General features: G+C 38.8%; 1 protein-coding gene across 1 annotated transcript in view; it reads right to left on the bottom strand.

Moving 5' to 3' along the window:
- Window positions 1–839: 839 nt before the first annotated feature.
- Window positions 840–22,068, bottom strand: part of TMEM131 (transmembrane protein 131) — a 96,976-nt gene continuing 75,747 nt past the window's right edge. The window contains exons 29-41 of the mRNA XM_035558061.2: window positions 21,106–21,291; window positions 17,976–18,134; window positions 16,841–17,436; window positions 12,812–12,987; window positions 11,476–11,603; window positions 9,894–10,018; window positions 9,588–9,746; window positions 8,665–8,845; window positions 8,195–8,316; window positions 7,995–8,091; window positions 6,818–6,915; window positions 5,361–5,524; window positions 840–1,918 (exon numbers count right to left, since the gene is read on the bottom strand). Coding sequence (XP_035413954.1) covers window positions 1,625–1,918; window positions 5,361–5,524; window positions 6,818–6,915; window positions 7,995–8,091; window positions 8,195–8,316; window positions 8,665–8,845; window positions 9,588–9,746; window positions 9,894–10,018; window positions 11,476–11,603; window positions 12,812–12,987; window positions 16,841–17,436; window positions 17,976–18,134; window positions 21,106–21,291 — 2,485 coding nt within the window. The 3' untranslated portion in view covers window positions 840–1,624. The remainder of the gene's footprint in view (window positions 1,919–5,360; window positions 5,525–6,817; window positions 6,916–7,994; window positions 8,092–8,194; window positions 8,317–8,664; window positions 8,846–9,587; window positions 9,747–9,893; window positions 10,019–11,475; window positions 11,604–12,811; window positions 12,988–16,840; window positions 17,437–17,975; window positions 18,135–21,105; window positions 21,292–22,068) is intronic.

Below are 22,068 nucleotides of genomic sequence, written 5' to 3'. Positions count from 1 at the left end.
GCATGGCCCTAGAAATACCCAGATTTCAAGGACAAAGGAGTTCCAGCAAGTTTGCATTTCAGAGGTCTCTCTCTGCAGCTGCTGCTGGTGGCAGCAAGACAACAGCAACCTGACCTCTGTGGAGATTTTGTTTGCATAATGCTAGCTGGAAAAGTGCTCACTAACCCTTTTTTTTTTGCATACAATATTCTTTGTAGCATAAGGTTTTAACTAAAATATCAAGTTCCTACACTTTAAAAAAAAGGATTCTGATAAAAATCTGCTGTAAATGTTGAGCAGTGCCACTGAGCTGTAAGTGATTTTATGATGCTAGTGTCTATTGATGCTTTCTTGTAACAGAAGGTTCCTTTTTTTTTTTACCTGGCATTAGCACAGATGAATATATTTAGTCAATTAGACTTGCCTTACAGTTAGTGGAGAGAAAGACACATTAAAGGGAGAGTAAAATTGTGTCTACAAATAGTGAAGTTCTTTAGATCTCCCGGAGAAGTGTTACAAAGGTATGGGTGCAGCATGAAGAAGAGCAGCTGCTCTTATGCCTGATACTCACAAACTTTAATAGTCTAGATGTTTTTTCAGCATTTTGTTACCCAGCACATCTTCAAGTAGGTGGCATCTCAAAGCACTGCGTAACCCTGAAAACAATTTATAATTCTTATATGCTATACAAACCCATGCTGCTGAGAAACTGGGTTTCAGTTGCAGTGAAGTTTCTGTTAATATAGGCGCTGTGCACAGGAGATTTTGGCCTCAAGGCTACCACCATCAAGTATATTCATGCAGGCACAAGCTTAGAAAATAGTTGGAGAACAGAACTACAGTGGGCAGATCTTGAAAAAAGCATTATTTATTTTAAAGTACAACCCAAAGTTGTATCCCTAAGAAATGCACAAGGTATCTTGTTTCTTCCACAAGTCTTGGCTGTGTGCATTTCAGTTCAACTTAAAAATGCATTCAGGTTTACAAATGTACAAACAGCACAGAAAGTGTATTACAGTCTTAACAGAATGCTCTTACATTCAGCCATTTTACTCTTAAGGTTTTGTGTTGTATTTTTTTTATTTTTTTTTTATTTTTCCTTTTTTTTTTTTTTTTTTTTTACATTCTTAGAACCTGTGTTAACAAAGACAGCCTTATTTTAAAAAAATACTCTGCATTTTAGCACAAAGTGCCTTTTTTTTTTCTCTTTAAATTAGAACTTGGAGGGTAATACTGGAAAAAATTTAAAAACCAAAACCGGTGCTTTCATAAAAGTATTGCATGCCAGGACCGTTTTATAGTTCAAATTGTTTCCTAAATGAAAGTGGCAGATGGTAAAATATGAAACCAGTGAAATTGTTCGAATTTACAGGCTTCAGCTGCAGTTTGGATTTGTGACCACACCCAGACTTTTTCAAGCTTATCCGCAATCTCACACTACCATATCGCAGGATAGACTTTAAAAACGAGCAAGTGGTGAAAGCATGACTGGTGGGATGAAGGGGAAGGGAAGGAAAGGGGCAGGAGAGGAAAAAAAAAGAAAAGCAACGACCAGCAACAGCCTGAAAACGATGTTTCAAAAATCCGCATTCAGAATTGTTTCATGACCTGGATGAGAGTCCTTTCCTTTTGCTTGATTCAGATTTCAGTTTTCATGAGGATAGTGTGAATTAGACCAAGGATCTGAACTTCTTCTTCCAATGGTTGGGCTCCAAATTCTCCAAGGATTGTAGGTCTGTCCCATGTCTTCAGCAGGATTGGCAACGGCGGCAGCAGTGGATGGAGGAGGAGGAGAGGAGTTCTCACTACCCATGAGATCAATACCTGACAAGGCGTTTGTTGGAGTGGTGAAGGGAAGGCCACTGTTGAGATTACTTGACCAAATGGAACTGCTGAATGGAGTGGTGGACCACAGGCCGCTTGGGTTGCCAAGGATCGACTGCAGTAAAGACAGAGCTGAGTAAGTAGCTGTCAGGTAACCTCTATTGTCACCACTTTTTAATTCTATTTATTTTTACAGCCCCCCTGAAAGAAAAGTATCTAAGGAAAAGCAAGCCCGTTGTGGAAGCCCTTCCATCTTCACTGCAACGTGCAGTTTTGAGATACCTTTACTACAGTTTGCCCAGAGGAATCACACTACTAACGATATCACCAAGTGTGTCCAGTAACTGATGGGCCGAAGAATGCAATCACACCACAGACTTTTAAGCTGTTTTCATTTGAGCTCATACATCCCCATACCATTACTAATTTAAGCACTACAGGTATTCAAGCTTAAACACACAAAGGCCAAAAAGCTTAAGCTTAATTAAACTAGTTAGAACAAGGTAGACAAACATGGTTCAAGTCTGGAAAAAAAAACAACAAAATTCATTTGGAAGGTAGCAGTGTTTATTCCTCGATCCTTTTTTGTCAGTTTGCAAAGCTGTCTCCTTGTATTCATACGTAATCATTAAAAACATCATACAGTTTGGATGACCCTACCTGTGTTCAGCCCCACTGTATCTCCCCATATTCCCAGTATTTGCTCTTTTCTCCCATCCAGATGAAGGGAGACGAGATGGAATAACTGGGCATTTGTCATGGAGTTCAGAAAGTCTGTCTTGGCTCTCAAGACAGGTCTCTCTGACAAGCGGTCATGGTGCAGACACAGCTGTGCTGCAACATGTCATAAACGCACTTGGGAGGCATGGGACATGTACAGCAAGCCTAGAGAATGCACGCAGAAATGAACAGGGCCCAGTTTCTGTGAACTGCTTCATGACAGCCCAAACAGTAGCAAGCAACAAGCAGAGGAATCTAACCAGCGCCGCTGTGGAAAGTGATACTCAGAAGCAGCCAGAGACGGCAGTGAGAAAGGTTAGCGTAACTTTCATGCTAATATTAGCACAGAACCTGCTCCATGTAGGCTTAACGCACTACATACCTCCATGCCAACAGACTTAACACACATATGCTGTAAATTCAATTTGCAAATATACAGTAAGCTTGATACATCCAAAAGGCAGTGGACTTGCTGAGTATGTGCTGTAAGGTACAGACAACCTTGTGTTTGGATTTACTGGGTGGAGAGATGGCATCCCTCCCCAAGATCTCAGCCCTCAGATAATGCACACTGAAGGTTAACCAGTACCAGTGTACTCTGCATCTGAAGACTAAAATCAGAATACTTTTAGAAAAGCAAACAAGGTAAACTCTGAAAATGTGTTTTGTTGTGTTTTTTTTTTTTAAATCTTTTCCCCTGGAATGAAGATAAATTCAACCTAACCGTACCTGAAACTAACACATTGGACGCTAACACATTAGCAAAGGGCCCTCCCAGAATTTGATATACAGAGGTGGATAGGAATTTTGAGCATCTGAAAGGGTTAAACTAGGCCAGCATCATTAGGACCCTCCAATGTCACTGAGATGTCGAGTTAAACTGGGGTCACAGCTTATAACCATTACATAACTAAATGGTTATATTTAAGCTATGCAAGCATTAGACTACTAAGCCTGCAGCAAGAAACACTCATTCAGACAGCATTTCTGACACACTAAATCCACTCTATTTCTTGCTATGGGCAAAAGAGCCCGGAACTATTCCTGTGTGTCCCAAAAGCACTTGGGAGAGTCCGGTAGAAAGGCGATTGCTCATGAAGTAGAAGCAGCAACCAGGTAAGGACTGGCAGAGAAGAATACCTTTGATTAGACAGCTACTCCTATTCAAGGCTTGTGGAGGGAGATGCAAAGCAGCCCACACACAGAAGTACACGTAAGAAAATGGAAGGAAGATGAATAAGGGGTTGTCATTAGAAAGAAACTTGGGGAGAAGTAGCACTAATGCAGCAAGGCTTGAGGGGAGAAGAGATGCAGAAGTCAAATGCTGTTTAGTACAAAAGCAAAGAGTTATGCATAAAATGGGAGAGCGAGAGGAACAAGGAAGGATAAAGTCAACTCCCTAGATTCCTTCCTAGAAAAGGGTAATACAGAAGCCACTATATATCTGCTGTTTGCAAGAAGAGATCTGGCTTTTGTGCCAGAAAGAAGAAAAGCACAGGGCCTGGTCTGGTACCTGCTCTCTTATCTAGAAACTAGCTTCAGTGGCAGGAGTAGCAAAGTCTTCCTATTCTGTCTCACCATAAGCACTAGAAAAATGACTAAAAAAATTACTGTAAATAAAAAGGCTTTGCACATTTCCATCTGTTTCCTGCTTTCTTGTTTATTAAGTCATCTTCTTGAATAATGTTTAAGATGCTATTTTTTTTTCAAAGCAGAGACTAACAATTTTTCTATACCATTTGTCTGGCTTCTGTCTCAATGCTTCCTGAAACACAAGCGGCCAAGAAATAGGTTGAGAGCTAGAGAGAGTGTTCTGGTTGTCCTTGATCCCTCCTTGCATCACTTGATGAGAAATCTGTCCTCCATGTGACCAAAAAGCAAACATTTCTGTTTTTATATAGTGTACTTAGCAATATACATAGTTTTACACAGTGATGTTATAGCCGCAGTTTTAATGACATGACAAACAAGGGATCAGCAAGTGTGCATCTGTAAGAAGCCATGTCATGTTCTTCAGATTTCCCTGCCTGCCACCCACTCCACCTGAGCTGCTACCAAGTGAAAAGTAAATACTGCATCTTATTCACTACAGAAACACTTTCAGAAGACAAGATGAAGAACAGTTTCAGCTGGCACTGAAGACAGCTATTGTGGTATAAATTTTATTCTGACTTAAAGGCAGAAGGGTGAGAGCACATTGCTACAGTCTGTGTAAAAAATTTTTTTTCCATTTTTGTCTATACAGATCTTTTGTCAAGATCTCCATCAAACTTAAAGACTTCACCTTATGCTCAGTCCTCTGGTGTTTTTCTGATGCTGAAAAACACACTTGAGTTTTTTGGTTTTGATTTTTACTTTTAGATTATTATTAGGACTTATGTTAATTTACAAGGAGGTGTCACACTGGATTCAGCAAGCAGAATCAAAACCTGAAAGTTATCACACGGCTGTTTTGCAACTGTCCATCAATTTGGAAGTGACAGAAGTGGCGTTCAGCCATAGTGTGTGCTCAGAATGTCTCCTCACAATCCTCAAGTATGTGGAAACAGAGCACCCTTTTGTAAGTGCTGTATGACCCTCTCATGACAAATTTTATGTGAACCAATTGACTCGGCTTCCTTCATTATCTGCGTGTGAGCAGACTAATCACTCTTTGTCCAACAGCCATTTCAACTTGAATACATAGAACAATGTATACATTTAACTTTCCTTTTCCTTTATAATTCAGCTGATTTTTTTTTTCACCTGTATTAAAAATCCCCTAACTGAAATTACATGGCAGGTACAGAACAAGTCGGTAATGGTAACAAAGCATTGTATTTGCACTGAATACTTACTGCAGTTGTGTGAGTCGGAGAACTTGAGCTTGTCGGCCAGGAGGGTACAGAATCTGTAGCTGAAGGATCCCAGATGGATGATGGAACATTATTGAATTCACTCCAGTTTCTTTGAACATCCTGCCCATAAGCAGATCGAGCTGAACCAAGTTTGCTAAAGACCTCTAAAATAAAATGAAATAAAACTGAGTACACGTGGCTGTTCCTCCTTTTTCAAGAACAGCAGCACATTAATATAGTTCACTATTACTTCCCATATTTTTCTAGTAGGTCCTGGTGCAGTACAAGAACAGAGATTAGAAAAGGTCACGTAGTAACAGATCTCATCTCACTTGCCCTGTATCAGACACTGGCTACAAAGTTGAATCAATATTGTAGTGGGGAAAAAAAGAGTTCCACACTTATTGTGCACAATTCAGTATCAAGCTGTGGAATTGATTTCATTCCAGATACTGTTTGCACAAAGCCAAATAGTCAGAGAATCTGGCACAAGCACAGTGATACTGAAAATCCTGCCGGTTCATCATAACAAGTGAACTGCAGTTGGAGTAAGTGACGGTGCTGAAGCAGCCTCTTGCAAGTGCAGCGCTCCCTTCCCAGGTAACTCCTGGTAGGGGACACGGCACTGCCTGTGCCCTGGCCCACCCAGACCCCAGCTCTGCTAAGAGAAGGAAAGGGCAGCACAAGCACTCGTGGTTTGCCTAGTCCTTGCACACAGAATTGATCCCAGGCATCTTACTGCAGTCCTTTGAGTCACTGGTGCCAGGTGTTTCAGATGAAGGTGCAAGCAGCCCCCCAGCATTTTTCAGCAAACACAATCAAACAGCATGCAGACACCTTAAAAAATACCATGCATTCCCAAACATGGTATGCAAATCTACGTTAAGTATGTAGAACATTTGTCCCTGACAATATAGCCTGCCTGCATTAAGGTCTCATCTTATTAGCCACTTATGGGAAGTTTACCTAAATATTTCTATATTTAAATGCAGGAACTAATTGCTGGTTTTAATATGCATCAGTTCATTATGCAGCCATATGAATGCTAGAGGAATACACAAGAGGAAAGCAAGGTGAGGGATGGACCATTACCTCATGTATATAGCAATGGCTTTATGCAAGTGTGAACTGTTCAGGAAACCACAGGCTTAGTGGCACACTTCTAAGACTTACTGTAAGGCTTTGGGGGAGGGATGGAGGGGAGGAAGACAAACAAAGAAATTGTTCTGAAACTGAGAAAACTTCAAAGCAACTATTTTCAGCACAACAAAATCTGAAAGTTTCCGCTAACACTCTCTGGGCTGAAACACAGAACGTGGCACCAAATTAGAGTGCATTTTCCTATACAGTCGTCCTTTTGGGGGTAGGCATGGAAGCATGGGCCCATACTTAGAATGGTGTCATGGAAACATCATTTCTTTACCTGTACTCCAAAATACTGGAAAAGAAAACCTCACCTCCAGTTAAGTTAAAAGAATGTCCAAATGCAGAGAATGAATTGAGAGGAGTGAAGTCAGGACTGCTGGGATTGCTGATAGGACTCCACAAACCCGAACTAAATATTAAGGAGTAATGGGAAAGAAATACACAACTCATTAAAAAAACATTACCAACAACTAACAACTGCAAATACGTATATGGACAAATGTATGTGTACACACACACACACACGTATAAAAACTATAATAGTGATAAAAAGTTGGGAAATTAGCTTATTTTCATTTTAAAAAATGATTACAGTGAAACATCATTATCCTGTGTATACATCCACTTTAGAGCAGCACACTCCTCTAGATATAATGCTCTTTAATCTGTATACTGAGCTCCAACACAAATCTGAGGACAGTTCTTTTGCTCTGTTTTTCAGAACACTTGCAGACATAGTGCAGTTTTTTGAGAAGCAGATAAAATTTAGAACTGCTCAGGAGCTGTAACAAATGCTCACACTCTAGCTTGTGGGCAAGTTTATCAAAAATACATATGGGCTAACTGGAATCAGTGATAAACATTTACAAAAACAAACCAGAAACCCACCCACAAACCTTGCTCAGAAAAGCAACTCCGTTGTGTATTAAAACTTGATTTCCAGTCTCATTCCTATTCCAGAAAGGCTAACAGACACACACTGCTCTTTACAGACATGCACAGCCAAAATATATCAGAAAAGTCACTGTGCATTGGGGAACATGACTGAGTGCAGCTATATTCTCTTTCTACATGTGACAAAAAGGCCAGTTATTGTTCTGGTCTTAGTGTTAAAATTGGGAGTGACAGACATTGCTGTACAGTGTGAAATTCCGCCTGTCAATTATTTTGAGTCACCCTGGTACATACTCCTCAATACTGAAACAGCCAAGCTGATTTCTCATTGTTTGGATGCCCAGAGAACACAAAATTATTGAGTTACTGGGAATGGGGGGGGGGGGGTGTGGAGTTCCTATCATATCCAGAATATTCTTTTCTCTACTTTTGAGTCTACGTTCTGATTTATTTTTATTTTGTAAATGAGATGCTGTGCCTGAACTTTATATATTAAAAAACCAACAGAACCAGAATAAACTCTGCTCACTACCTTTAAAATGCTATTAACTGCTTTCTAGGAGCCTAGATATTTTCAAGGGGTATAAAGGTTACCTGTCAGATCCATCACTGTCAACAACTGCGTGGGAAATGCTGATATTGCTGGAAACATCCGTCTTACTTGGTGAAACCTTTGGTAAACCACTGCCACCTGCAACAATATATCTAAACTGAGCAAAAAGTAAACCAACCAACTAAATAGAATATTCAGGAAATATTCATAGGTATTTAGTATGCCAAGCTGGTTCTAATACCTGGGCTCTTGTCATAACCAGCAGCTACAGCAGCAAAAGTGGGGTTACCATTCCTGCCTGGAAGAGAAGCTGCCTTTGCCAGCTTGTGTTTGGTACCACTAGGCTGCTTGCTTTTCATTTCGCTGAAAGGTAAAAAAAAAAAGAAAAAGAAAGAAAGAAAAAGGTTTAAGGTTTTGGACTTCAGCACTTTGATGAACAACCAATAATTTAATCTGGTAGTCATGAAAATGTAAACAACAGTTCAACAGTTTATCTAAGTTCACATTTTTCTAATCTACCAAGTTGTAACAAACCCCAGAAAAAAAATATATATAGCATGGTAAGATATGCACAGTAATATCTGCAAAAAAGCAGTTTCCATGGGAAGAGGAAATGGGTATGAGAAAAGGGAGATGAACCGTATCAAGCACATCGCTTCCTCAAGTATTGTGTGCTTGTGACATCAGGAAGAAGTACAGATCTGAACTCACTTGCTGCAGCTGCTGTTCACAATGCTGCTGTAAGTGCCTCCGCGTAGCCCAAAAGCTAAGGATGCAGGAGGAGGAGGAGGAGGAGGAGATGGAGAGGCAGGGGTAGGTGAGGGCTGTCGCTGTTTCAGGAAAGCATCTGCATTCATGGTTTGTAGAGAGAGTTTATAAAGGTTGTCCGTAGCTATAAAAAGAAGCATAAAATACCTTCCTGTAGTATTTACTTTAAAATGATGGCTACTCATACTCTGCTATTATTCTGTTCAAACTGAGGAATTATTCCAAAGGCTGTTCCCAGTTACTGAAGAGGTGGCTCCTTCCCTATATTCACCTACTATAGATCAGGTTTACTAAATACTGTGAGACTGTATATCAGTGAAAGCACCAACATGAACTGATTTGTATGGAGAAAAAGAATGAAACTTTTAACCTTTCTAAGCGAGCACCACGGAGAGAGATGACTTTATTATCACATGCAACCAAGAGGAAGGTGACTCGGTTCCCACAAGGGGACTTACCATGCAACCAAAACTTATAATAGTGCCCCACGCTAACCACTGCAATAAGGTGTTTCCAATGTTTCCTCTCAAGCAGGGATCACTTAATTAGTTTAAACTTTGGCTGCAGCAGACTCGAGCAAGCAAAACCCCACCTGCTGCAGAAAATACATTTTGTTTTCAAGAGGTAATTCTCATTTCCTCAGCAGCTTCTGAAGAATTATTCATCACTGAAGAACTGTGGAATGACCCACGTGGTTTTCAAATCTCCCAAACTGTACAGGTTGCTATTAGTATTAGGCCTACAGCAGAAAATGGGAGCACAGCTATGCAGTGAAAAAAGGCTAGGAGGATCTATAAACAGATTAAGCCTGCCTACAAATATTCATTGCAGAAGACTAATTCTATCATCCTCTAGTGACTACTTACAGCTGCCAGCTTTGTGAAGTGGCACAGAGTCCCACTCTGGTGGTGGAGAATCCTTTTCACCTTCTGAGCTGCTGGTGTTTCCTAGTTCCTGTCCAGAACCACTGGGGAGAAATTTTGCTAATACTGATGGCCTGCTCTCCATTAACTTACTGTTTGGACCTATTAAAACAATCAAAACAAAAGCAAGTCCGTGGATAATAAAGTGAGCAGCCTTTTAACACCAAACTGAGAATTATGCATTTAAAACCGGTTACAAACAAGCAGAATGAAAGTTCCAAGATATTTCTGAAAACAGACTCACACTACCTCTTGTTTTTGGGAGGTTTCTTGATTTGGACCCATTCGTCAAGAGGTGCTGTGTAGATATCTTGGATGGAAAGGTTTTGCGCTGCTTGTTTTCCAGTGGGGGAGTATAAGATAATTCCAAGGAACTAAACGAAAAGAGAGATCCATTTATTTTTTTGCTCTCTGAAGTGCTGAAAAAAATTTTTATATACATAATGTACAATACATCCTTTCTTTAAAACTATATTTATATATAAATATGTATATGCCTGCCATACAGTCAGTTTTACAGAAGACTGGTCTCCTGTGGATTTTTTACATCAAACTTATGCTCACTTCAAAGCTATTCATGAACATAGTTTTGCTGTCATCTCTTGTATTTCTCCTATATGCAGCTCCACCCTTTCATCCTTCCTAACCCCAGCTCATTTCCTTCCCACACTACTGCACATGTGTACTATGGCTCACTCATCTTGCAGGAGCAGCCTTCATCCCGGAGCTCCACGATTACAAAACCTGCTTGATTTTGCAGGGGCAACCAAGAGATGGCAATTGCTGTTTTACTACTCTCATGCCACTTGCGTGCTCCTCATAAACTATTGCCATGAATGCACAGGATGATCTATTAATCAATGACAAAACTATTCCAACCCACCAGCAAATTTATTTGGCTATATATTTTTATTTCTCCAGCTATATATGTCTCACTTACTGTAAATTTTCTAGGGATAAATTATTTTATTCATTTCTTGCAGAAGAATTCCAACTCAACTCTTACTTGGGCCTTTGAATACTGTCACATGTAATAACCTTGTGATTTAGACAACAGAGGAAAGTAGCTAACGGTAAGAAGAAAAAAATTCAAAGGGACTTCGCCTGGCAATGTTCTCAAAAATGTTTTGAAGAAAATGAATGTATACTAACTACTCAAACTAAATCTCAGTTAGTGTAGTATTAACTACAGCAACAGGGAAAACAACGCAATGCCACACCTCCATATGTGGCAAAGTTTACTTTTGTGGCACTCTAATACTGATCTGACTTTAGAATTTCAGAATAAGATTTCAAAATGAACTGGATACAGCAAGACCGAGGTTCCCAGTACTCTATAATCTGCAATCAATTATCTGTCAGTGAAGGAAAGGGACTGACAGCAGCAGCCTCTTTTAACAACATATCCAAGACACCAATTTTATTCTGATAAAAAATGAAGGGAATTGCATGGCTGTAACTCCACCAAGAGCAACTAAAGGTACTCATGCTAACACTGGCTTAAAGTGCTGCCGCTAACTAGAAGCTCCTGTAGAAATGTTTACCTTGTTTTGTGTCTGTGATACCTATTACAAAAAAACTTAACATTGCTTAACGTGATTTTCTTCTCTGGATTTAGTTCTCGTATTAACGCACCATACTCCCACCAAATAATTCATTATTTACAAGCTTCAAATATTCCCTGATATCAGGAATGAAGAGGAAGCTGCCTGAAGCTATCTGCTGCTGTCATTAGCCAGACTGGCAGCCACAACAGTTGAACACAGATTTTTATCAACCCATCTTCCCTCCAAGCATGATGTCTTCCTACTAATAAACCTGTTATGCTTACCTGGTTTTCACATCTACAGGGATTTCTTTCTTGATACTTGTTAGCAGTTTTTTACTTTTCTGTTTTACTTGCACTGTTTCATTTTCATTTTTTTCTGGTGTAACTTTTCCCTTTTGTTTTTCAGGTTCCTATAAAAGACATTATAATAACATATCAACAGTGATGAGAAGTAAATGAGAAGTCCCTCTTGCATTGCAACAAACAGTGCAAGTAGGACTGAGGAAAGATGATAGTTGAAAATAAGAGCAATTTTGAAGCACAGAAGTTATCTTTTTACTTCTTAGTAAGTGTACTTATAAAGCACACTATCCAGTTTTTCCTAGATGTTTTAATTCCTGCTTCTCCAAGCAGCAAATTAACACACACTGAACAGATCAAAGCCATGGCCTCAAAAAAGATTAGCTCTGCACTGAGACCTACATAGCATCCATTGTACACAGTCCAGACCATTTATAACAAACTGTGATTTAATCAACAAAGCAATGAATAAGTGTACCTTCACCATACAATTATTTATTTCTACCTGCACTTCTAAAACTTTCTGAATATGTGTATACAGTCAAATAGCCATCCTGAAAATCAGAAGTGATTAAACTAAACCGTAACTTTTAAAGTGAAGTAGATGGACTATTTTTTTCCCCTCCAGCTAGAATGTCCATCTTTTCTGAAGTTCAAATTTAAGACATGCCAAAACTTAGGCTTTGTTTTCTTCTCTCACCAACTACCTTTGCTTTGTTTGGTTCCATTGTATATGCTTTAGAAGAAAACATTCATGACAAACTGACCACCACACAAGTGGTTAAAGAACTTTTGTTTATTACCTAGAAGCATGTAAGGTCAGTGAATAAACTAATAGTAGAGGTATGGTTGCATTGGCAGAGGTAATTAAGTTAATACCTGTTGACAATTTACCACCAGCGAACTGACCCTTTGTAACTGATTAAATGCATTGTTTTAGTGTACGCTAAGTACTGAGTGAAGTTAGCGTCCATACCTTGGTGTTTTATTCTGCAAACAGAATAGGCTAGGAGCATGCGCAGAGACGATTACCACAATTCTGCTGACAACTGGTAGCTTTTCAAACCATAGTCACTCAGGCACTTTGTCCTGAGACTACATGATTCAAGCATGTTTACATTCCTCTTTTGTAGAGAAAGAAACTGAGAAATGAAAGCAAGGATTGTGAAAGAGGGTTTTTAACGTTCTTTCTTTGCTAGGTATTATAGTATGTGAAGGTTGGGAAAAAAAGACCCTATTCCCAAGTGCCATGCTGCTCTCTTAACAGGTGATCGATCCACCAGCTCACAGGAACCTCCTTTTACGAGCAGTGCTGTACCTCTTTGAGAAGTGGTTCTGTATCTGGGTTGGAGGTTTCGGTTGTGGTTGAAGAACTGTCATCATCTGCCAAGGAATCCTTCAGTTCATCTTCCTGTTGCTTTCCTTTCCCTCTTCTGTCCTTTTCTTCCCGTTTCTTCTGTGGCTTAGTCTTCCGCTGAAGTGTTTTCCCTTTCCCTGGGGAGATAAGGACACTTCAGATTCTCAGCAGCAGTACTCTACGATGGACTAGTTCACTTCATTTTGGTGGCTAATACACATGATTAAACATCTGAAGTTAATCTTGTGTTACGATACAGAAACATTTACAACCACTTCACACCAAATGCGAGCAATATCAAACCTGAAGAACTCTTATCACCACCGTTACATTTATGCTCCTGTGCCCTACTTCCATTGCCTCTCTGTAGAGATGGGGCACCTGGCTACATGCAGTGCTCCTCTGCTATATTTCTGGGATTCAGTTTGACAGTTTCACCACACAAGAGTAGATTTAAACAAGAACTTCAGAAGTTGGTACAAGCTTTATCATCCCAACAAATGAATAACAGAAATGCTTAGCATGCTTGTCAGTTAAAACAAAACCAAACTTTACAGTAAGACTAGAGTGGATAAGAAAGATCACTAGCAGTGTTTGCTTAGCAAAGATGTCAGGAAAAAAGAAGAAAATTGAAGATCTCACACCCAAGTGAACTTTCTTTCCTTGACATGTTTTATTCTTTCGGTGTGTACTGTTTTAAGAGCTATACCTAAGCTGACTGTAAAATAGATTGGCCTTGACACATTTAAGTGTTACTGCATCTCAAGGTAGGGAAAATAACGCATTAGGTGTTCTTGAAGCAATCCACATATAAATAAATAGTGCTACATGAACAATCAATTATGTTTTTCCTGCATTTTCTACAGGCTAACTGAAATGTAGCCTAGTATAAGTTCAAAATGTGGAGGTTTAAGAACCTTCCAAATCAAGCCAGAGGTCCTGGCTTGCAAAATAGGAGGGTATAAAGTAAGCTCCTGGGGAGTAAAGAAAGTTATCGAGAAAAACATCAGTACAGAGAAACTGTGTGCGCCTGTAGAGTCATCATCATCTTACCATCGCCTCTTGTTATTCTCATACAGGATGAGAGCATTCACAGTACTCTTATCATATCTTTCATTAGACATAATATATTCCCTTACCAATAAGATCTTTTAGATATTAAACTTCAGACTAAGCGTTTTCATTTATAAGCCATGTGGTGCTTGCCATGCTGCTTGTAGGACAGACTTAATAGTTCACTCGAAGATTCACTTAACCTGTGCTGAATAACTGGCTTCAACCCCTACTGGGATTTGTACCAGCTCACATCCAAATTCAGTTTAGTAGAAGAACAAAGGCAGCTGTCATATTTAACTTGACAGTATGTCCCTCAGGGAGAGTTTGTACCAAAACAAATTTGCCTTCGGTATTTTAGCAAATACCAGGTACATATCAAAGGGCAGTGTCTTCACATTTTCTTTTTCAGACTTAATGTTTTCAGTATCAGTAACAACAAAAACACTGTTGATAATTATTATTATTATTTTTAACATGAATGCAAATAGAAGTGTAAATACAAATAGGTCTGTACATAAATTTTATGAAGGTCAACTCCAAACTTATTGGGGGTATTCTATTTTTGCCTCAGAAGGCCTCATTATAAGATTTGCAACTTTAGTCTACATTCGGGATTGCTGAGCAGTTTAATGCTCATCATTAGCAAAAAGGAATCTGAAGTGCTGTCATAAAACAAAAATGTAACATGAAGTCGCTGTTTAACAAAAATCTAGTGTAGCCTTTGCAGCACTCTACTAGGACACAGGTATTAGGAATGTGAAACAAGACTGAAATCCTGCACAAGATATTCTGACAATTTTAGTTCAGAAGCTGCTGCTTCTGCAAATGTCTGCAACTGGCTCTAGCTATTTATCTAAAGAAAAGATCAGTATGTCTACGTAGATTCAGATAGATATGGAACTTCCCCTACAGTTTTACATTTTTGAAGAGGGCAAATGGAAACAGGCAAATTTTATTTGATGTGTTGAGCTTCTCAAAGTCTAGTTATGGTTTATAGATAATGCTGGGATTTCATATAAAGCTCACCCAAAGAGAAATCCACATGAATAAAGCTTATTTACTGATCTCAGGTGGCAAAGAAGTCCAAAAAACTACCTGAATTGCAAAAAACTCATTATATATTTTGCAATACATGACATGCTTAAATATTCAGTAAACCACCATGCTAAAACACAAATGATGAAAAAGCTCCATAATAGGAAGAAAGTAGTGAATTTATCTGAATGCATTTGTATTCAGGAGAAAGTTGGAAAAAAATAAAAATGAAAGTTGTGCCAGAAGGTGATTCCCATGTAGAGTGATAAAGAAACAAGTATTTTATCATCTTTTAGAAAGCTTTCCAAACTGATAGACAAATCAATAGAAGAATCCATCTCAAGAAATTGTATTTAAATATGGTTGGAAAATGTAATCAAAGGTCCATCAAACACTTAGGAGCAACTACTTGCTAAGACAAGTTTCCAATACGTAGACTGCTAGAAATCGCTATAGGTGCAAAAACGTTAATGTAGATATATATACCATGTTATTTGGATCAGGAATGTTTCTGAAACAAAACTCAGTTGTCCCCACATACTGTGTAGCAGCTACATTGTACAGCAGTCTTGGGAGTGCAAGAATCACTTTCTTTTCAGACTGAACTACAAATGGAAGATGCACTCCTCAAACGCTCCTAACTCTCTGGCATTCAAGTACATGGACTGGACCAGACCACCGTAAATCCCCACAGACATTGCCCCTGAAGATGTTGCATCCTCTCTACCAGCCATTTTACTTTACAGAGCTCCAATACCGCACTATTTGCTAATGTAGACACTACCTATGAAACCTACCTAAAGTCATGTAATTAGTTGGAGTACCATTTAACCTTTATGACGTGGATACCTGGCAAGCTGCTTGTAGCTCTCTTAAGAGAGCTTCTTCTTAATTCCTCCTACCACATCCCTCCGCTAAATTAAGAAACAAAACACAAAGTCGCAGCATGCTTCAGTAGGACCCCAAAACCTCTCATCGCTTCAGAGTGTCCCATTTGAAAGTCCAAATGCAACATTGCATCCTGCTCATTACTAAAAACAGTGAAGCTTTCTTCTGTTGTTGTGCGTGACCATACTTCAGGATGTACCTTCCCACCTTTCTTTTTCTTAATCTTTAATAAATTAAATAGTACCAGTACCGTTTCTGCACAACATTGCTAGGAAAAAGTGAAAAATTATTTAGAAAGAAACACATTAAGATTAAATTTGTAACAACATAGCTCTAGGACAACTAAAATGGCTAATACAAAAAGCATAGTAAGAAGTTATACTCTAACAAAGTGTTTATAGAAACATGTATTTTTAAGATATGAACGTATCTGATGTATGAAATCCAATAAATTACTTAAAGCATTAGACAACTGAAAAGATCCACAAAGAATTAAGACTTGATTCCAACCTCATACAAAGATAATGGTAACATTAATTTGCTGACCACCTGACATCAAGGATTTTCTAAAACAACTGCAAGCCTGAGCATGAAGAATTCCATTCCTGAACAATACCACAAGGGTTTATAGATCTCTCCTCCTCTTTCTTTCCTTTCCTCAACCCCCAGCTCCAAGTACAAAAGTTGGAGGTGGGAGGGATTGATGCTAACCCACAGGGGAAGGGGTTGCAACCAAAATCATTTTTTTCTTCAGAGGGTCAGATGTCTAAATATTCACATTTGCTTTCATCAAAATGTTCCAAAAATTTTGCAGGAAGATCTAGCACTGCATGGAGAACTTCACTGCTGTAAAATAGAAAGAGGAAGTGTTTCAAGGCACGGATGCATACAGAAGAGTAGGGAAGAGCTATTACCTTCAACGCTATGAAAACATGACCTTTACAGTTGATTAAATCTTGTTCTGTGGCTTACATAATGAATCATCCTGTTAAAAATGCAGAATTGTATTACCTTTGTTTTTTGCTAGTGGAGATGGTGGCTGCTCTGTAAACACATCTGGGGATGGGGTTTCTGGGTGGTCAAAGTCTTTTTCCATAGTTTCTATGAGCCCAGTGAGATCTGAGTCCTCTGAGCTGTGCCTCCTGCTGCTGGCACATTCGACATGAGGTGTGTTGAGAAGCGGTAGCTGTGGCAAAGCACTTTCAGTCTGTTGCTCTTGCTGCTGGGGCCCGGACGCTGGGGCTTGCTGGAGGGTCTGCTCTGCCAAAGCTGGTGCCTGCTGCTGTGTTGGCTGCTGGTTCTGCCTCGTGCCCTTGGCTCTTTTGCCTGTGGCATGAGTCTGAGCTGTGGCACCTGAATCCAAGGTAAAGGGGCCCGTTCTGTTCACTGTTTGCATGGAAGCTGCTTGTGCTGAAGTCCTATTAGGTATGCTTGAACTGTTTTTGGATTTGATGTTTTCAACATCAGGTGCACTTCTATTGCTGTGAAGGTGTGCTGTTGCATTGCATTGTTTATGATTTCCTGCACTGGATCGTGAAGATGAACTGCCTGCTCCATAGATCCCTCTGGACGAGCCGTGATTGGAATCCGATCCAAGTGCATTCAAGCTGAAAGAACAGCAAGTGTTTAAATGTACTCCACAATGTTTCCATTCTTCCACATGAAAAAAGAATCACTACATCCAAAAGAAACCTTTAACTACACTGTTCTTGGCAAATAATCAACAGAAATGTTGAAAACTTGTTTGACAAGTCAGTAGCTTTTACCATTTCCTGTTCACTTGCTCACTGTACATATGAACAAAAAAAAGAGTAAGATGGCATTCAAAACTAATGTTGGAGGAAAAGATGGCCTTTAAAAAATTCAGGCCCCAAAGATAGGAAATTCTGGCCTGCTATTTTTTCTGCAGTTTATACCTTCCATTTTTCTAGAGCAGAACCAGAAAATTTTACAGGGTTTGTTTTTAGAAAGAGATGAATAATCCTCTCAACCACAAAGTCCATTTTTTATAACTCATCTTCTGCCCATGGGAGACTAATAATTCATTCATCTGTTCTAAAGAGTATATTACTTTTTAACTGGCCTTATAACTAAAGAGGAAAAAATAAAGAGGAAAAAAGAAAAAGAAAAAAAGAAACGTACTTACTTTCCATCAGATGAAATTCCAACTATTCTCCTGAGATCAAGTGGCCTTCCCATATCAAAGGGTGGGCTTGAGGCCTCAAAAGACAAGCGTCTCCTAAATGGCTCCCAAATTCCTTGAGCTTCTAGATAGGCTGTTCCAATTACCAAGAGAAAGAGCACACTGCAGAGTAGAGAGGCAGTCATTTAAGTATTTCTGTGTTTTGAGTATTTTAAGGTTAATGACATTAATAACACAAGATGAAAAGTTTGTATCTTCCATAAAAAAGCTGAAAACTGCATCCAAACCAGATTTCTAACAGAAACATAAATTACAGAAGTCTAGCATAATATGCACATCAACAATACTGAGAATAAAGGTTAAAAGATGCAAATCTGATATGGTCCCCAATTATATTAATCCAAATTTTAAAAATAAGATACAATCAAACTATTAAAATGGCATACAAGTGGTCAGCAGCTCTCTCAGACTGTTGGTGTAATTCCGTTTTAAAAGCAGAGATCCTCCATAGATAATTGTGCTGCTGTTCAGAGAACTAAAATTTAGCATTATTATGTCAAGTTTTACAACAAATTGCATCTGCTGCAGTAGTGTTTAGGAGTTCTCCACTTACATAACACACTGCAGTGAACTGTATTTCTGATGATCTGATGAAGCCATAAAATCACTGCAGAGACATTCAGCACAGCGCTATGGAGCACATCGTCTAAAAGGTGGGAATTTTGGGGTGATGGTGGGGGTACGAGACACACTGTTGATTACTAAAGATTGCCTTGCCTATTACCCTAGAAGGTTTATGCAAAAATAACTTCAAATTAGCAACTTCAGTTTCTGTTCTCTTCTCAGTTCTGACTGCTGGTTTTTGTAAGCCAAACGTATGAACGAACATCAATTCACAGAAAAGGATGAGATACCTCTTGCTTAACTTTAGCTGTCTCGAGGGAATTTAGTCTAGATATCATCTTAAGTTTTAACTGTCAGCAAAAATGCAAGCAACTCTGGAGACCAACTCAGCTGGTTATAGCTGGTTATCAGTGCTTTTTTCCACCCCAGGAATTGAAAAGGATTGCAGACATATAACCTGACAGCAGATGGTAGGCAATATAAATTTCATCCAAAGTGTCAACAAGCTACAGAAAAGGTAAACAAATAAGGGAAGTTTTCAGACAAGCTTTCACAAACTCCTACGCAACAGAGCGATGCCTGCCTTGGGTGCTATACCATCAAATATACAATTATTTTTGGAATAAGAAGAATAAGGTATGACCTCATTCACTTTTAAAGTATAATCCATGGTACTATCTCAAAGTTTCACGAGACTGATACCAACAAGAGTATTACATCTCTACAGTGCCAACAAACTTGAGATGGAGCGCACAGGGGTTTGGTGGACTGGGTGAACATGGTTCCCACTCAAGCCCACACCACTCCCCTCAGTGTACCAGCGATGGGACATTCTGGATAAGAACTCTACTCCTTTTTTTGTTAGTAAACTTTGTCGTTTTCATAAACGAGTACCAGCTTTGAAATTAAAAACAAAAAAACACAGAACAAGTCTTGCTTTGTAGTCTTTTTAACTGCACTTTTTTGTCTTGCTATGGTGGTAACAGTGCTGGTCCATTTTTTTTGTTTGCTTATTTGATAATAATAATAGAAAAAGATAACTAGCCTAGCGTATTTATGTCATTTAAACTAGTGTGAGGAACACCACGCAGTGGGGAATAACATGTTCTAGACACCGTTGCTGGTAACACCTTTTTCCCCTCAAAGTTTTAGCCTGGGGCAAACATATGCATCCTTAGTAAGTTCATAAATACGACTGGGTCCTTCACACAAGGCCTATCAAGTTGGACTTAAAAACTTGGAGCCACAAGTATGGTACCAATACATGCCAAGCAGTGATTTAGGGAAGGCACCTCAGACAATATTTTATTAAAAGAGAAAGATGAACTAGACAAACTCGAGTTGTTCATTTGTAGAAATCAGGGATAACTGATAATATGGAACTACGTTAGTGGCAACAGGCAGAGCTCTATATTATGACTTCCTGAAAGTTAGAGGCTGTCTGTGCACCTGATCCTTGGAACATTATGGTCACATTATGACTCCTCTAATTTGCTGTTGAGTTTTGTACTTGCAAGAAAACAGTGAGCGAAAGGATTAGCATTCTGTATCATTTTGTTAAGTCTAATTAACAAATACAGTACGCATAAAATTACAAACTACACCTAGGAGCTGGCGAACATTGTTCACTCCGTCAAACTAAGCAGATACATAGAAGAAAAATAAGATAAAAACACTGCATTACTTTGGAAAGTGCTGAAGACTCAAAAAAGAAAAAGAAGCAAGCTTTATCTTCTGTATTTCTTTTATCAATCCCTAGACAAGGAAAGAGCTTCACCAAATATTTATATAATGCAGTACAGCAAAATGGAAAAAGCAGTATTTTAATCTGAAAGAAACAAATATTACACCCCTGATTTGCTACAAAGGCTTTGGATAATGCTTCAGATTTGCAGCACACAGGAAAATCACTTTTTCGTCACAGCAGCAATTCACCACTCACTAAAACACAAGTTTAACACTAACTAAACAGTAAAAACATTTGTTGCCACCGATTAACTTTCTATGCTACGGTTTTCTCTGGATAAAGGCAGTGGAGGACAGTGTCTCATATCGAGTAGACAAGTAGAAACGCATTGTTTATAACTTCAAATTATTTATAACTTCAGACTAAAAACTAGACAGGTAGAGGTTCAACTAGGAAAACACAATGGAACTTTCAACTCAAGTTTCAACCAGTCATAGCTAACCTACATCACTGAGGGGAAAAAAAGTGCACCAATACAATGCCCTTCGGGTTCTCAGAAATTCCATTATTAGTATCACCAGTTGCCTGTCACATACAAGTGGCAGCAAAGTTAAATTCATCCAAGGCATCTGCTAAGCTCACTGCAGTCATTGCTTCATATCTTTCTAAAGCACAGTACTCAACAAGGATGCTTCAACCTGTACACAAATATACTGCTAGCAGTGCTCTAATACCTGATTTGATTCAAGTTTGGCTGAACATGTATTCAAATGGTGGTACCTCGTGCACATATACTGATAAGAACAAACATATACACACTACCTCATTATTCCTGAGGTAAGAATGTACAGTGCCAATTCCCAGTTGGGCCTGGGTAGCGCTTCTGCACATGTTGCTAACATATGATATGGAAGGGATGCATTCAAGATAAATACGAATTCAGAGCCTCCTGCAGTGATGAATTTTAATTCACGAATTACTCTGGAAGCAGTGAAATCGGGTGTAAACCTGAAAACAAAGTAAATAATGTTAGAACTTGTCATTTGAACAGCACAAAAATTTGAGATAATATTCAGCCATTTAACAACCCCCACCCCTTCAATTACTGTCATGACTGGGATTCCATTCAAACATTTACAATAAATAACCCTAGCAGTACAAGTAATAATCATCCACACAATTAGCTTACAAACACTTATGAATACCTTTCAAATACCTCAAGATGCGTTCAAAGTTCATAAACACCTATGCTTAACACATCTGATACTAGATTACCCTGATATACCATAGGAAAATACAACTGAAATCAAGTTTTGACCAAATCTGCTAAAAAAGCTATGAATGCGGTAAAAGAAAAAAAACAAGAGCACAGTAACGGCTATAACTAGGCAATAGAACTGATCATTATGTGAGCTATAAAGTTTTTAAACATTTCACTTTTAAATCAAAATTGCATTCCTTTTCAAAACATTGCTACTTTCCTGTCTCCAACAAAGATTGTAGCAGAAATACTTGCGAAGTTTCACTGCCTGCAATATCTTGTATGTTCTCTTGCATAACAGTACTACCTTCTGAACTATTTAGACACTGTATTCTGAACAACTAGCTTTAAATCCAAGCAGTGTTAAAGAATAGTTTTTGATGCAGAGATTTTTTTATTTTTTTTTTACAATAATAAGTGGCAGAATTTAATTGTTGTCATGAAGGTACCGGACATAATATTTAAGACTGAAATGCTGTGTATTATGATGCTAACCCTTACACTAAAGGCACTTTTGTATCTAC

This window comes from Cygnus atratus, chromosome 1 (assembly GCF_013377495.2).
Source record: "Cygnus atratus isolate AKBS03 ecotype Queensland, Australia chromosome 1, CAtr_DNAZoo_HiC_assembly, whole genome shotgun sequence".
Lineage (NCBI taxonomy): Eukaryota > Metazoa > Chordata > Aves > Anseriformes > Anatidae > Cygnus > Cygnus atratus.
The sequence above is the reverse complement of the archived record's forward strand: the minus strand, read 5'-3'. Positions and strand labels throughout refer to the sequence as shown.